The sequence below is a fragment of the Clinocottus analis genome, unplaced genomic scaffold (genome assembly GCF_023055335.1).
Source record: "Clinocottus analis isolate CAN_PGR_092001 unplaced genomic scaffold, fCliAna1.0.p SCAF_25, whole genome shotgun sequence".
NCBI classification, from domain to species: Eukaryota; Metazoa; Chordata; class Actinopteri; order Perciformes; family Cottidae; genus Clinocottus; species Clinocottus analis.
In genome coordinates, this window is record NW_027175987.1 from 6149967 (window position 1) to 6168051 (window position 18085).

The 18085-nt window shown below is 38.7% G+C and overlaps 1 protein-coding gene across 1 annotated transcript; it reads left to right on the forward strand.

The window, feature by feature from the left end:
- Positions 1-2822: 2822 nt before the first annotated feature.
- adgrl4 (adhesion G protein-coupled receptor L4) lies at positions 2823-17106 on the forward strand. Its single transcript, XM_068591787.1, has 16 exons — positions 2823-2882; positions 3262-3411; positions 6396-6545; positions 7239-7388; positions 7932-8002; positions 9101-9280; positions 9689-9872; positions 10033-10146; positions 10633-10832; positions 12326-12505; positions 13314-13517; positions 14191-14411; positions 14963-15029; positions 15174-15265; positions 15470-15638; positions 16106-17106. The coding sequence occupies exons 1-16, from the start codon at positions 2837-2839 to the stop codon at positions 16166-16168; spliced, it is 2241 nt and encodes a 746-aa protein (XP_068447888.1). The 5' UTR covers positions 2823-2836; the 3' UTR covers positions 16169-17106.
- Positions 17107-18085: the final 979 nt, after the last annotated feature.

Genomic DNA, 18085 nt, shown 5'->3' on the forward strand with positions numbered 1-18085 from the left:
CTTATCTCAAAGGTCATCGCCACTCGATGATTGTCTAAACCGTTTGCTATTGGTCAAAGCCGTAAATTTGCTGTCAAAGTTCACTAAATTCAACAAAAACTATTTGCAGGACCCCAGAAAAGCCATTACAAATGGAATTATTCTTGCTGCAAGTCCTTATATAAAAACATATGTTTAAAGGTATCATCATGTTTCAAAGGAATGTATTAAACATTTGAAGTAATTCTATTCAGCCAAATTGTTTCTTTTTGAAGAAGTACATTCTATGACATCCCTTATGCCCTAACGTATGGTCCTAACAGCGTAAACGCTGTTCTTTCAATAAATCCGCCTTAGTAAAGTGAGAGTTTGTGGTCTCTAAAAGTAAAGTTTAGAACATATAAGGTGACTAAAAAGCATATAAAGCTTCTCTTTTACTGCTCAGCCAAATAGCTCATAAAAGACTCCTGTTGGATTGATTTGTTGACTTCATAAAAGGATATTCTTGATCCTCGTATCTTTCCCTGACCAAATGCTGAGAAAAACACTGAAAAAAACAAAGTTACTGCCTTTTCACTTTTGTGTCGCTCGTCAGGTACTATTTGGATGGATATTCCTCTGAATGAACTGTAGACTGTTTTGTTAAACTAGCGCCATCTATACTTAAGTGTAACGTAAATATTGTAGAGTTCTCCTCTCGCACAGCAGCTGTCATCTCTGAACCCAAGCAGAGAGCGTACTTTGTTTCTTCAACCTTGTGTACTGAAATATTCAAGAGCTCCAAGTTTATGAGACAGTTGCTGCCATCTGTGCCCCATCGTTCAGTTCTCCCATCATGGCTGAACATAAGGCCAACATCAGACAAGATGTGTGTGAGAATACTCAATACTCTGTATTGCAAATCTCAATATCGCCTGAATACCATAAACAACACTCTTCAATTGCTCACATACACAGTAACCCACGCAAAATTCTGCTACCGCAGAGTCAAAATTTCCATATCCATGAGAGAGAAAAAGGAAAAGAGGAAACATTTACACAAGACTGCCTCCACATAGTTGAAGAGATCTTTTCTCTTAGGTGTCTTTTTTACAATGTCATTGTGGGGGAAGCAAGCTCCTGTGAGCTTTACAGATGTATCATTTATGAGAGATTTCCTGAGACAAAAACGCAAAGGAGGAAGGGTGCAATCAGTCCAGGTTTGTTCTAGTCAACATCACTTCCTTCCTTAGCATTAAGAGAGTGTCAGAGCGAGACATTCAGATGTGGTTTTCATCCAGCACTTTCCCAGGACAGTAATGCTGTGCCATTCTAATGGTGTCATTCAAAGCAGCTGCCTTTCTCAGCAATAAACTGAACGCCTTGCCTAAGCAATTCAAACCGCCTCCACAGATTGCAATACAGTCAACAAAGAACTTATCTTCCAAGCGAAACTATTCATCGATGAATGTGTTTGTGTGCCACAAGTAGAAGGCAGAGTGAAAAGACCCCAGTTACACCTGAATGGATACCTCTCTTTTTGGACTATTGTCGCTGTTTCACATGTGAATTCTGCTGTTTCCTAACTGACTCTGACAGTTAAAAAAGACATTCATAGGTGTGGTGGAATAGCTACATTTTTCTGTAAATATATGTACTTTAGATGGCTTTGATAACTTGAATAAAGATGACAAACTTAAAACTGCCATCTGCCATTTGGTAACGCAACAAAACTTCCAGAAAAAAAGTCCAGTCCTCCCTGTTTCCTGTACAAAGAATGGGCTCATTAGTCCATGACAGGTGTCAAAGTAACATAAATCAAATATGTTCTTTATCGCTTATCTTCAAAGGCACACTCAGCTCATAACTGCAATACAAAAGGCCTTAAAATTCTGTTTATATAACCATATTTTTACAACACCACTTCAACCATACTGATGTGGATATACTTGTCTTTTTAAGACACTGTGCATAGCAATGTGAACAATAGTAAACCGCACAATGTGTCGGTAACTTTAAATGGAGCATGTTTTTTTCAGTATATTACTGTTTTAGAAGAAATGTGTGTCCTATCAGGCAAAAATAAAAGCTAAAAAGATCTTTGGATCTAAATACCAGTTTGGCCTTTGCTAAAACCAGACATGAAATATGTTCTTTCACTTTCTTTTTCTTTTTTCATTTAAACAAAGTGTGAAAGTAAATACTGTATATGACCCAATGAGGGAAGAATTTAGTTGTTGATCATATTTTAAAAAGCATGAGAAACCCTATACATCAAACACTACACTAAAGAATCTGCATTACATGATTAAGTATATAAACTGAGATGAGACGAAGGCTTGTATCTCCAGTTTGTTTGAACGGAAAAGACATACGGATACATCAGCGTCTGTCTGAAGAAGACTGATATGGTCCCTGGAAGACACAAAGCACTGGAATGTGTGTGTGAATTTGTGTACAATCCTTTGCGGAAGGGAGGGGGTCGTCCTTCCATAAAGTTAGTCAGTGTTGTTTTGGCCTGTGTTTACACAGCCTGCTTGTACGTGTTGGAGTGAGAACAATGGGTAGGAGGCTTCCAAAATGGTGACAAAAGTCACAGTGTCAACCAACCACGCAACGAAAAAAGGGACTGAATGTTGCTCAGACTTCTTTTAAATCGGGTGTACATTGACACACAATGAGAAAGTGTGTTGGGTTCTGTGTGTTGGAGCAGGTTGTTGAAGTAGCCAGGCTCCATGTTTTTGAAAACAGATTAAAGATCAAGACAGGAAGGGCCAGGTTTAGGGAAACAGGAAAACTGATGCAAGGAAGTGGACTACGTCAGCAGCCTGCCCACCATAGCCTGAGCTAAAAGTAGAGGCGAGAACGCGGAGCAAGTATGGAGTTCTTACTCAAGTCACCAATGAAACTTCTACTTTTGACAGGTACGTGACCTTATCTCTCCTCCAGCACAGCAGGTGTCTACTAGTGAGACAGTGGTGGATGTACCTGTATTCATGGGGTCTTGGTGTTAGCTATGATGGGGTTAGGCTATATGATGGGACAACAATGCAGCTTGCTATACAATTTGTTTGTTTGTTTTATTATTGCTGTTGCGATTTTCATTTCATTAACAACAGATTGTTTTGCTGTGTAAACTAAACTTAATAAATGTAAAACCTGTAGGTACTGTGGTTTAATTGATTATATCAGTGGATACCGTGTGGTTAACCAGAGATAAGAATGACATTTTTTACTAGACCCACCCCAGCAGCGGTTGCACCACTAAAGACACTCCGGTGTGTGGTGTTTGTGTCTACGCAGCATGGCTCTCCAGTCTGATGGACCCATGCAGCCTCTCTGACATTTGCGATTCTTGTCACCAACTTGCAACGTGCAAGGCCGTGAATGGATCAAACAATGCCTGCTTCTGCAACAATGGATATACTGGAGATGGAACTACATTTTGCAGTGGTAAATATAAACACACAAAGCCACCCATGAATACGTATTTTTGTATGATGCAATATTACAACCTTGTGTGGAGCTGTCATGGAAACCTTGGCTATTTTAGGATGCGTGGTTGTTTATGACTTCTCAACAAAAACAGACAGAAGCATGACAACAACATATGTAAACATGTGGGTTCATTTAACATTTTTAGAACATGGTGGTTGACTGTGCAGTGCAAAATACATTGTATGTATGCAGTTAAAAAATAAATCAGGCAGTCGTGCTTCGAGGCCTGCTCATGACACAAAAAAACATGTTATGACATTTAAAATTGGATGCACATAAACACCTATACAATGCTAACTGTGATCTTTTGATCAACGCAAATCAGGATGTTGTGTGTCGTATTGCGCTTCTGCAACTGTTTGTCTATAATCGAAGACCCCAAAAACACACATTGTGTTCAACAATGGTAAAGCCAGCATGTTGCATCTCTCAGTCCACAGACGTAGAAGGCAACTATCCTACTTTTTAACATGCAAGAAAACTTAATTATTGTTATTGTAAAATGCTGACTATCCATTTCAATACATGAAGGCACCATGTGTTTTTTTTTGCACCATTCCCTTTTTGAGATGCTTTTGTAAACTTCCCCAACTGCTAGTTGGTAGCTAGTTCACGTCAGAGAGTTTATTACAGACAAAACATTGCCATGTGAAAAGGTATCCCCATGATAGAGCTGTATTAGCAACATGTTTAATGGCTAGCGTTGTCTCAGTCAGCATTGTTACTCCTGTTTTGTTTCTGGGCTGTTTGAATTCCTGTAGCCCTTTTTGTTTCCTGACCAAACTTCATCACAATCATAGGCCAGCTTACATATTTCAAGGGCCGAAAGTAAATAAAACTGTGAGTGACACTAACACTTTGGCGAAGGATTTTCAAACAAAAAGGTACATGAATTCAAGTTCAATGGACCCCTTGTTCAGTAACAGATTTAAAAGCAATTCTGTTTATTTGGTGTGTCATTTCATGCAAAACAATCAGAGAATAGATTGTTAGTATGTTTGTCCCACGAATGACTTCAGGCGACATAACCTTTTTTGTGCGTAATGACTTTGAATGAATTGCTATTAAAAGGTGAAAAGAATGCCCCCGAAAAGAATTTATAGATTTGTTAATCCACGCCGTTTATTTATTTTTTCAACAAAGTGACAAAAGCGCTCTCTACTTTCTACAGATAACACAAAGACATGAAAGTAAATCATAAAATAGGTGGCTCCGGTGTTTCCGCAGCAGTGACAGCTCAAGGGTCTTGTGTGTTATGGAGGTATTTCCCTTTTGAATAGAGTCACCTCTCTCATCAGAGAGCAGAGGATTTCCTTTCCCGGACAGCTTTTGTGCAAAAAGTACAGAGGAGAGGAAGAGCCCAGCGTCCATCATAGACAAGTGAAAGCATCAGTGGAAAGTCTTCCCAAGCCATTTCCAATAAACTGAGCGAGCAGAGACGGCACTTTCTATAATGTGTGGGCCAAAACCGTATCATCAGCAAACTGCTCTGTATGTGGTGCTGTCTCAATCCGGTCAACAATTTGACTATATCAAAATCAAACAAAGGCACATAACTGCTCTGCAATCACAAATGTCAACAATACAAATTGCGTCGAAGTCAGACAAGGCTTTAATCAAGACTCGACCAAGTTAGTGGAGCCTGGGACGAGACCACAACGGCGCCTCATCAAGTTCAAACCCCTCCAACACATTTGATCAGTATCAAATCAAAGTTTTTTCAATAGTAAACAAATTTCGAAGGTTAAATGAAGACAATATTTTTGGGGAAAATGCACTCAAAGACCCCACTGAAAAAAAGATGAAATATGCTCCTATGGTGATTGCATGGGATTAGTTTCACTCTGGAAATAATCCGATCAAATTATAATTTTTTAGTTCATGGCAAAAGGCATCAGAGGTTTCAGTAGTCCCTTCTGTTTTTAGAAAAAAACATCATGCGAATTTGGATGTTTGTAGTGTCATCCTTTTCCTCAAGCAGAGATAGATTTACTGCACAATTTTAAGTAAGACATAAAGGATTAACATCAGTTTTTGCCAAAGCTCTGTGATGGTCCATCCATTTTGCATAATGCTCCACAGTCAAAGATGAAAATGAATTGTTGATGAAACAGAGCAGAGATTTCTATAGTGTTCTGCAATGAGCAAAATGCAAATCTGCCACAAAACGTATAGCTTTTTATATAAGGATCGATAGTAGAAGAAGAAGAAGAAAAAGAAGAAGAAGAAGAAGAAGAAGAAGAAGAAGAAGAAGAAGAAGAAGAAGAAGAAGAAGAAGAAGAAGAAGAAGAAACAACTCTACCTGGTAGTGGTTATTCTCGAGCTATGGAGCTAGTTCCCTACGGACTGAGCTACCGTACTGCTGCCCCTAAGCCACTTTTAATAAACTTGCACTGATGCTTTGTCATTACTCAACTACAATTATCACCAGATCTCTCCATCCAAAACTTACAAATGAGTCGATTACAATGCGTCAGGGCATTTCTCTCGTGTATATTGAAAAGCCTTCTGGGAAATGTAGCAGAAGGAGGGCCGAGACATGGTAGACTGAACAAAAGCGAGAAAAAACAACAACAATTACGGCACAATTAATTTAAGAGCAGCCTGAAAATAATGCATTAGACATCATAAAGCTATAGTGTCAAGGGTTGAAAAAATATTGTTGTCCATATAAGGGTTGGATAAACACAAGAGTTGACTTTCTGAATTAGTAGATTTTCCTACATCTAAGTACGTATCATACATTTGTATTTGAGCCAAGACTGAGAACATGGCCTGCGGGCATCAGCCTGCTGGCCAGTCACATTGCCTGGTCAAATCACTGCAACATGAAAGCATTTCATTTTTCTTTGTTCGTCCAATTTATTTCTTCAGCCTTTATTTTCATTTTCTCTTTCCACTAACCCAGTTTACCTCCTACCTTGATCTTTTCACCACAGATGACAATGAGTGCCAGAATGTGACTAATATCTGCGGGGACAGAGGGAGCTGCACCAACACCGCAGGCAGCTACTACTGTACATGTGTCTCTGGATACACGTCCACAGGACTGGCTGAGTTCCAGCCCAACGATGGCACCAAATGCATCGGTAATGTACGATTCACTGGCTCGCTGTGTTAAATGCGTACCAAGGTATCAAATAAATGCATAGCGAGGTATCATGTATACAGTATGTTGGAAAGTAGTTACCACACAGCTGTGAGGGCATCAGGATGGTGTATGAACTGTTTTCTCTCTTGCGGTGTTGAGGAGGATGAACGTGTTGGAGGTGCTTTTCCCTTTCAGCCTTTCACTTCCTTCCCATCTGCTATTTTGAGCAACTATCCAAAAGCTTTTGCTCCATTTGCAGAAGAACAACAGCTTCATCCCGTGTTGGAGTGCAAGTATTCATGCAGATATCCAACTGGGTGACACACATCATTTAATGTCGTGCAGAAGCATGTCAGATTTTAAAAGTTGATGTATGAATATTCAGATGTGTAATATGCATGGAAGAATTGCAGTTTGTATCCCAAGTTAATTATATAGTGTAATAAGTGTAATGCATGGAAATATTTATGGCAGAATCTTTATTTGTGTGAACATAGAACATTAACTTTGATTCAATTCCAGCGTCACTTTTACAAATTATGCTGGACACATAGAGACATAAATACAAGTGTTTGTTGAAGTCTGTATTTATTAGTTGTTTGCGTTATGTTAAGCTATGTTGAGAGTGTGACTTTATTCATTATGAGTTTATCTTTTAAATGGAGCTGTACTCTTTACTTGCACCTTTCAGATATTGATGAATGTAGGGCAGGACAGGTGTGTGGACCAAACTCACACTGCCGTAATACGAATGGATCTTTCTATTGCAACTGTCAGCGTGATTACATCCCAACTTCAGGCACTAAGCACTTTCATCCAGAGAGAGGTGTAAGATGTAAAGGTCGGTATGAGGATGGAAGAGCTCACCTGCACACACACACACACACACACACACACACACACACACACATACACACACACACACACACACACACACACACACACACATACATACACACACACACACACACACACACACACACACACACACACACACACACACACACACACACACACACACATACACACACATACACACACACACACTCACTGGTACTTTCATCTAAGGACATACATCTTTTTTTCTCTTAAGATTAACTAAGATTCTTAGGATTCTTCTTCTTACTCCATCGCACATGCACACAAAACACAGAGCTGAATTACATTACACACAAGAATCTATTATGCAATACATCAAGTTAACGGTGCAATCTTAAATTTACTGATGTTTTAAGCTATGTTGATCACAAAGAGAGACATCTGATGTTATTTCTGTGTTATTTATGCAATTCAGACTTTGCTGTAGCGTACTTTATCCTGGTGAAACATTGGGAATAAATTCAGCAATCAAAGAGATGCCTAAGGTAACTGTTGTTTTTTTCAGAGCATCCCCAAAAATACTGTCATGACAACATCGGGTGCATCACACAGACCGTCAACAAAACACTTGAATATGTAAGTACCCCTCCACGGGATTGCAGCCAAATATGGTAAAATAGATATGATGACACTGCCCTCTATTGGAGAGAAACCTGATGAACGTGAAATGAAACAATATTTTAAAATTACAATGGTCCATTCCCAATGTCCGCCCTAAAGCCTTTAACCCCGAGGGCCTGAGCACTCACTGACCTCTCCAGGTAAAGGGTTGAGTGTGAGGGACTGTACTGACGTACAATTGTGTGTATTTACTTGATCCTTTTTACTCCATGACTCGAACGTCTTCCAGGCTCTAGCCTCAAAAGGTGAGAGGTAATTTTAAATAATCTATTTACTTGTTTTTGTCAAGACAGCTTGAATAACAAAATGAAATGTTTGATGAATTGATCTGTGTCATAGAATCTCTGCTTGCATTCCTGTGTTTTTATCTTCCATCTTTAATCCTTAATGTAACATCCAGGGCTGAACACCCATCTTTGTTTATCTTTTTTTTATGGCACCATTTATGTTTTATATAGAGTATATGATGTTTCTGAAAAATATGTTTCCGTGTCATCATGCATCCTCTTTTCTCCAGGACGAGCCTCCTGCTTACTCGAGAGGGGAAGGGGTTAAAATATTGAACTCTGCTTTCGTGACAATTAACAAACGGAAGCAACTGACTTTCCACCTCAGTTCATGGATGGTTAAAATGGAAAAGAAATATTTAAGAAGTCATATCGCATGAATAAAAGGGAATCTCCCGTTGAGTATGTTGTGTTGTGTGTTAAAATGCTCTTGTACTTTTATTTTATCTAACAGAAACAAACATATACATTACATCTATAGGTGGAGATAATGTGTTCTGAGACTGACCAAACAGCTCCTCCCTGTGGGGAATATCCAACTTGCTCAATATGGATATGTTCTTTATTGAGTTTGAGTGAGCTTGATACCAGTTCCATCTAAAAAAGAAGAAAGCTAATGATCAATGATGGACATTTCAAAGTCTGTATCCAACAAAAAAAAGGCATCAATATGTTTTAATAAACCATGAAGGACTGCATGTAATATGTCGCAGGAATGTGATATCATGAAATACTCTTCACTCATTTACTTTTCCACCCATCCCAGATGAGCAACCTCACGGAGCCCCAGAGTCTACTGAAGGAAATTGCCAAGCAGACGTCCGGCGAACTCACCTCAGTGGAAGTGATCGCATATGTTGAGGCCTTGTGTCGATCCGCATCAACGCTGGCCGCCGAAGAAAAGGATTACACTGTCAAACCATCCGTCATCAACTCCACTCTTACAGTAATCTTTGTTTGCCATTCTCGCTTTCTCCATCAACATTTGAATTTTTGCTTTGAACTGGTTTCAGGGACAAAGACGCGCTTTGTGCAAGTTCTGAGAAAGAGAAATTAGACACTTAGGTACTTTTGTTTTGAAGGTGTATTGTGCCAATACATATGATATCTTTAGAATTGTGTCTAAAATGTTTATTTATTTATTGTCCTCATTAAAAGTTGACTATCATTAAAAGTGGAGAAATGTCTAATAATAAAAGCCTCACCATATGGAGTGATTATTGAGACGTCAACAGAGGCAAACCTTGATAAACATAATGTTCTAACCATGATTACAAACACATCGCAGTACACGCATATGTTACATGATTAACTACCACACACATGTCGCAATAATAAATCTGCTTTTCATCAGAAATTTGTGAAAGCAGTGAACAACTTGGTGGAGAAGGATGAACTGGTGGCTTGGAGCCGAATGAAAGAAGAGCGACGGGAACACACCATCACCAAGCTGCTGCACAGTGTTGAAGAAAGTGCTCTGACTCTGGCGAGCAACTACAAAACTCCAGCTGAGCTACAAATCAAAGCCACAGAAATGGGTGAGATAATTATTAACATAGAGCGCTCTCATAGACACTCCAATTATATTAAATTGTCCTGCCATTCATTACCACCTGTGTGCAGTAAAGTGAGGTTTTGGATAATTGTCATTTTCATATTTTCAATTCTTTATGTCTTTTCTTTTCTTCTCAACCACAGAAATGAAACTCTTTACCTTTGACGCCCGTCACATAAAAGCCAAACTGTCTGCGTCAATGGGCGGCGATCTTATCAATCTAACTCCTAAACTGAGACCAGAAGAGGACAGGAATGGTAAAGTAGCTTAGTTTATATGTTTGAAAGAAGGTTAAATACATTCTAGGGTGTTTGGTCATCAAATTATCTTTATGTTTTGCTGATGCCTTCAGGTGCATATGTTATAATTCGCTCTAATAATATCTGAGCAAATATAATCACCGATCTCAAAATCTGTCTTTAATGTCCTTATGGCAACAGTTACACATGCAGCATCACAGAAACAACGCTTCTTTATCAACTGCTGTTCATATTTACATCAAATCCAACGTTGATTGAAACAATTAAAGACAATTGAAAATGTTAAATGATTGTATTAGATGTAAATTGGTTGAATATACACATTGAACTCGGCACAGTTGGTCAGACCATAAAACTGATTGCGTATGATGACTGCTGCGCGTGATCTAAAACGTTTTAATCGACTGACAAAGTTTGATGAAAAATACAGTAAGTCCATCTTACTCTGTCTGCTGTCTCTGTTCAACTTTTGGTGTCCATCAGGAAGTGTGTCAGTGGTGTTTGTGCGATATGACAGCATCGGTGACATCCTGAAGCCGAGCAGCGACCCGGGTGTCACCGACTACTCTCGCCATGCAGAGACGGGGGAAATCACTGTCAACTCCCAAGTCATCGCTGCAGCCATCAAACATGCTGAGGTTTACCAACTCGACCACGTCACCTTCACTCTGAGGCACAGAGAGGTAAAGACTCTCGAGCGCTGAGGCCGCCACACTGCACTCTGAACCGATACCTTCAAAATGAGTTTGTGTTTAGACTTTTAGAACCCAGTAATACAGCTGCTGCCAGGTGGATCTTTGTTCTTCCCCATTCAGTCTATTATTGATTTGATTTATAAAAGCAGTATTTTAAAATTGATCGGGAGACCAAAGTAGCATTTGTTTAAATTTAAATATATGCCTTTTCGACAAATCTGAACGCAGTCTTTTATGTTATGTATATGTTTTATTTATTAACATTATGTGGTAGCTTCCAATTGGATCCTGTTCATTTTGAAATATCAACATCCCATCATATATATCATTGTCAAACTGGAGCCCATTATTGCGTTCTCTTTTGCTGTGAGGAACAGCTACGTTATTCCCACACTGACTCTCTCAGGAACTTGATAACTGCCAGAGTTTTCATTTAAGACAAATTTAAACAAATTCACACAAGTGGAATAGTTATTGCTTTGTGTAAGGTTTTCATGAAATTTGAATATATTTCTTTCAATGACCTCTCAGTTAAGGGGAAATTGAAGAGGACAGGTGAATAGATGATGGAGGAAAGTGGAGTAATGAGGGAAATAACCCTAAAAGTTAATGTACTGGTATTTTTTTCTTATAAGATAATTAAAATGTATGAGAAAGTGAAATCATTATTTTTGTTGGACCCTTGAGGCTTAAGCCTAACAAAGGAGGGGATGATTTATGTCGAGCAATGAAAATCTTCTTTAAATTGCCTTTAAAGAGCAACAATCAATAATTTGGACTCAATTTTCATGCAGATTCTTTCTGTTTGGGGTAATTTTTTCTTCTTGCACCTGTTCCTGTGACACACTGTGTGTAATAATTTGATGGAAAAGGTATTGATTAAAGTACATTAAAAATTTCAACAACAAAAAAAAATATGAATGCTACACTAACTGGTCCGAATACAATTATAATTAAATGTCAACTTAGAAAATACACATTTTATTTACAGGTACATTTACAGATTGTGCCGATCTTTGTAATTCAATTTAAATTGAACATAGCAATTTATAGAAATATGTTGACCTCTGTTTTCAATATTTGCATGTGAATTTTAATGATTTCAATGTTGTTTTCCCATAAAAACACAGTGATCTGCAGCACACATGACTGCACTTAACTACCTGCCCCTGTGTGGTTTTGAGCCAAAGTCATGCATGATAATTATATGACATGATAAAATTGTGAGATCATAAGAATTGTATGAAAAGCCAAAGCAAACAAATGTTGTATTTTTATTTTATTTCTAAACATGATTATGACGCTAAAGCAACCTTTTTAAATGTCAACTATGATGCATATGAACTTTGGATGTATAGTAATTCATTTTCGGGATGAGATCTGTTTTTAACCCCCGCTGTGACGTCACACAGCAACATAGAACCAAAGGAATACAAAACAGAACATTTATCAGTGTCTTCGTTGCTCTCTATCTCCTGCAGCCCATAGACACTAAAGCAGATGTGACCACATGTGCTTTCTGGGAGTACGAGCCGGACAGCCTGCGGGGCCACTGGGCCACTCACGGCTGCAAGACCGTCCACGTCAACAGCAATGCAACCTCCTGCTCCTGCAACCACCTCACACACTTTGCCATCCTCATGTCCTCTGGGCGAGCCAATGTGAGTAATCAAACATTAAAAATACAACTGTGTATGCATTGTTGTTTTTTTTAGGGCTGGAGGGTAAATTCCTCTTCGGCTTTTTATTTTTATTATAGTTTGTTTTAACTGTGTTTTTTATTATTTTCCGATTTACTGGCTTTGTGACACTCTGATATTCTTTACATGATTATTATTTCAATACAAGTTTCTGATCACTATTATTTTGTGTCGATTGTGCTGCTTTTCAGCAAAATTGCACTAGATTTTAATAAAATAAAATAACACATTTCTATTGTTTGATGTATTAAGATAACATACTCAGGATAACATTCTTGATATGTTGCAAAACAATGTTTTATGAAACACAAAATGTCCAAACCCCCCCCCCCCCAAAAAAATCCAGCTGCTAAAGGCAATGTGACTCACGCCATATTGAAATAGACAAAAAGAAATGTCGGAGATATCCACCCACACCCTCCAAAGATATACTCCCTGTTGTTTTATAGCACTCAATAGTGCCCTCACATTATTACATGTTCAGTAGGGATGTAGGAGTACTGCTTTAACAAAACCAGGGAGTGTATTTATGAAATTATTTTGTCAAAAAAAAATAATAAAAAAATTAAGTAAATTAAAATGAACTTTTTTTATGACCCTTTTTCGAATACAGCAGCACCAGAACAGATAATGACTGCAACCCAACACATTGGTGTTACCCCAGCCTGCACACCCATGTTATATCGAATGACTCAAAAACACAAGAAATTACAACTTCACATACCATGAAACCGTGAATGAAACGCCTCCCTTTCCATTTGCTTCTCAGCTGGTGGCTCACTACACCATCCTGACCCGGATCACCCAGCTGGGGGTGATCATCTCCCTCATCTGTCTGTCCATGTGCATCTTCACCTTCTGGTTCTTCAGTGAGATCCAGAGCACCAGAACCACCATCCACAAGAACCTGTGCTGCAGCCTCTTCATGGCCGAGTTCGTCTTCCTGGTGGGGATCAACATGAACACACACAGGGTGAGCTTCTGGGTGCACGTGGCGTTTGAGTGTGTGAGAGACACTATTCTGTCATTTCAGTGATTAAAAGATAGATAGATAGATAGATAGATAGATAGATAGATAGATAGATAGATAGATAGATAGATAGATAGATGGATGGATGGATGGATGGATGGATGGATGGATGGATGGATGGATAGTTTTTCATCTCCAAGGGGTCATTTGTTTGTGGAAGCAGCAAGCAAAGTTACATAAAGACACAAAAATAGTAGCTATGAAAAATGCTCAATATATACAACAAAACAGCAGAATATAATACATTTAAGAAAATTAAACAATAAAAATGGTGCAAAAATGCAAAGTAATGCAGCGTATAGAAAGTGTATATAAGTATATGCAGTTTAATGGAAGTATGTGACTAACTAAACATACTTATAGTTCACTGTATATACTCATATACACGTCATGCACATCATTAAAACGCTTCCTATTTGACTTACTTTTTTGTGAACACCAGAATTATTTCGGTTCAACTCTTTGACATAAAAAAACTTAAATTTTAGCAATTCATCTCATACATAAACACATGAAAATTCTTACGTGAAGGTAAAAAATAACTGTGCTTTTACGCGTCATAATTTTGTTTCAAATCTCTGTCTCCATCTCTCCTCTTTCGTGTGCCTCTCGGCAGCTTTTCTGCTCTGTTATAGCAGGGTTGCTGCACTATTTCTTCCTCGCGGCCTTCGCCTGGATGTGCATCGAGGGCATCCATCTGTACTTAATAGTGGTTGGCGTCATCTACAACAAAGGCTTCCTGCACCGCAACTTTTATATCTTCGGCTACGGGAGCCCCGCGGTGGTGGTGGCCATCTCAGCAACACTCGGCTCCAAGTATTACGGCACTGATAAAGTGTAAGTGCAAAGAGAGGTGGGAAGAGAACAGCTTTTGTACAAACACCTCTTTTTCAATCTCATACAGCATTTTTCATGGAGGAAAGATAAACAAATGGCGTTAATTATAAATGCATGGGGGTAGAGATTAAATGTGGCCTGCGGGGACATAAAGGAAGTAGAAGATGCTTGGACTGCCCTGTGAGGTAATAAGTAGTTTAAAATAAATTCTGAGAGGTTGTGTACCATGGAGAGTTTAAACAGAAGTCCATGAATAGAAGTAAATCTTTTGTTTATTAATGTAAAATATAATTAAAAGATTGAGGTTATGCAAAAAAAGAAAGTGCTGATTGTTCATTCCCGTGAGCAGAGGTAGCTTTTTCTAACCAATTGTTGGTGTGCTTGTAAGATAAGTAGGCTACGTATTAGCCCATACAGTATTGTTATAATTAAGATTAGACTAGATTGGACAGAAGCAAATTGATACAGGGCATTGCTGCTGCGGAGGAGGGATTATTTTATCCAAAAGACTTAATAAAAGTGTTTGTTGAATAACATGATTTGTGTCACAGGTGTTGGCTGAGCACAGAAAACCACTTCATATGGAGCTTCATTGGGCCGGCATGTTTGATCATTCTGGTGAGATCTAATAATGACTTAATAATTAGTTAAAGTATTAAGTACAATCATCAAATAGGGATTGTTTCAAAGATTGATATCCATTTCATCCTGCTGGTTTCTTAAGCTTCTTGTCCTGTTTGTTTTGGCCGGTCTCCACCAAAGGTTAATCTCTTGGCTTTTGGAGTAATCATCTACAAAGTGTACCGGCACACCGCTGTGAAAAAGCCTGAAATCAGCCACTACGACAACATCAGGTAGGATTATCTGTACTCATGGTAAGAACGTCAAAAGAATTTTTAAAATCAAGCAGGACATTTCCTCATGTGATGGATTAGAGTGGTTTCATGTGTCCTTGTGGTATCTTTTTCCAAGTAGTCGTTTGTTGTCTTAAATTAGGAACACCAAATTCAAACCTATTTTGTGCAATCCCTCAGCTAAACTCAGTGTCATCCCCTCAGGTCCTGCGCCCGCGGTGGTTTGGCTCTGCTGTTTGTGCTGGGAGCCACCTGGACTTTAGGAGTTCTGCACATCCTTAATGAGACCACCCTCACAGCCTATCTGTTCACCATCGCCAACACCTTCCAGGGCATGTTCATCTTCATCTTCCTCTGCGTCTTGTCCCGAAAGGTAACACTTTGGTCCCTTGAACTTTGTTTTCTAAGATGTAGTGATTCAACGTGGATTGTGTGGCGATAGTTGGACAGTAAGCAGCTCACATTAACACAATGGAAGGTAAATGAGTTTATGTGGCATAAATAACAATCTTTGTGTCATTTCAAAAATGAAATTTTAATATTTAATATTATAATAGTCGGGGTAAGAAGAAGCATGAATATAGAGTATGGATTGTAAAGTCTCAATAACACAAAGAAAATAAATACTATAATACAAGTAAAATTCCTTCCTTATTATTAGTAAATGACTAACCTATTTTTTTTTTTTTAAGTATCTAACGCAAAATTGGCCCATTCAGTGTTATGTTTATAATTTTTGTATTATTACGTTTTGAGCAGAATAAAATGTCAGCAACTCGTGATATTCAAACTTGTGATATTTGAAATCCAATTCTGAGTCTCTTGAATGTGTCATTCCAGATTCAGGAGGAGTACTACAGGCTTTTCAAAAACGTGCCATGTTGTTTTGAATGCCTGAGATGAAGAACCGCGACCGCAACCTGATCACTTGCACTGTACAATAATAGTCCACATGCAGCTTTGCAATATCTTTTGACTCGAGCTTTCAGTTTCAAAAAAACAGTGTGGGAGGAATTCAGAACAAGTGTCTTACAAATAAGTACTTACAATTTGTTAAAGTCTTTAGCGCTTGTTTTACATACAATGGAAATAGACTTCTGTATCAACATTTTCACTTCATACATACTTCAGAGTGTAAAGCAAAAAGGTTTTTCCAGTTTGGGGCTTTACACTTCAAATAATACAGTCTGTTGTCTCCATTCCTTTCTGGTGTTTAAAATTGATTTGTAAATTATTAAAATTGAGTGTGGCAAACTAACACACCTGTGCTGCTCACTTTTAAGTGCAAAATCAATAGTCTTGTTTGATGCATTCTCCACCTCCAATGTATGCAGATCACACAGTGTTCAGTAGATTTGAGTTGAGTTGTCAGGATCGTGTCACACAACGGTGTTACAGAAGGTCAACAGCCCCATCTACTGGACACAGTGAGGAACCACATATTGCACACAAAGCTGCCATCACTATGATCATTATGTCCACCTGCATCATCTGCACTAGTTCCCCGTTGTGTATTTGTTCATATTTGTAGCATGTTGGTCCATATGAGCCATGTTGTAGCCTTAGAAGGCCTTTTGATACTGGGCTGAACAGAAATAAAAATTGTGGTTGAATATTTTCCTGCAGTGTTTTTGGCTTATTGCTGCAATCACGCAGTAGTTTTCTGGTACTTTAAGAAGACCAGTGTTGAACAAAAGACTAAGCTGTAAATCTTTCCACACACAGTCAATTTGGTGTTACAATTTATTCCTAAATTGTCTGAATCCCAAATAATTTAAACCAAACAAAAGTCTAGTTTTTCTTTATTTTCCTGTGCACCAATTTCTTACATCTCATCTGTAACCGACATATATTATGAGTAAAAATGTTATTCTTGCAAATACTGTAGGCCTGTTTTTATTTATTGTTTTAAACACACAATACTTGTATAGTTTCTTCACTGTGTTCTGTTGAGTATAGAGTTTCGGGTCGTAGTCGCTTTAAATGTCTGGTTTTCACAAACACAACACAGGAATACAGACTTCACTAGTGTAGCCTGTGATATGGCGACAACACAACAGTGGAACAGTAAATGCGGTTACATCTCATTCTGATTAAACAGAAGTCAAAATAACTAGTTTTATTAAAATTGACAAAACTATCTGCTGGTCCTCCTCGAGCAGAGCCTGAAGGGAGAGAGGACAGTTGTGCAGCACAAGGTGGCACCAAAGATATACAAAAGCTATTATCACTGCAACCAAAATACACTACTCACCTAACAGAAGGCGAACACGCACAAACAACCAGCATGCATCAATAAATATCAGGGGGTGTAATATTTATGTGGTAAATAAAACATATGTGTTACACTACATGTCATCATTCCCCCAATAACACATCTATACATTGTCGAAGGCTGCCGTGCAAGGTGCCACCTGCCCACCAGGACCCTAAACTAATTCTTATTCACCCAAAGATAATAAAGACACAGAGTGTCGAGCTTGGCCTTTCCTTACGTCGCACCGACACCTCTTCCCTCATCTGTCTTCCCCTAAATGAGATCTGGCCTATGGCGTAGGATGGCCTATGTGAGATTACAGCAGGGACTCCTCCTGTGCTGTGCAATCCAAAAATAGACCCTTTTGGTAGCTTGCTGCTCGGTGTCATCACCCTCAAACTGTGCATATAAACAGGGTCGTTTGAGGAGAGACCTTTAGGCTGCGACTGATGGTGGAATTGGCACGAAGAGCAGCGCTTCGCCACACTCCTGACTTCGTTGTATCCAGGAAGACAGTTTTTCGGATGCCAGGGGTCAGTTTATACATGTTAATACTGAGAGTT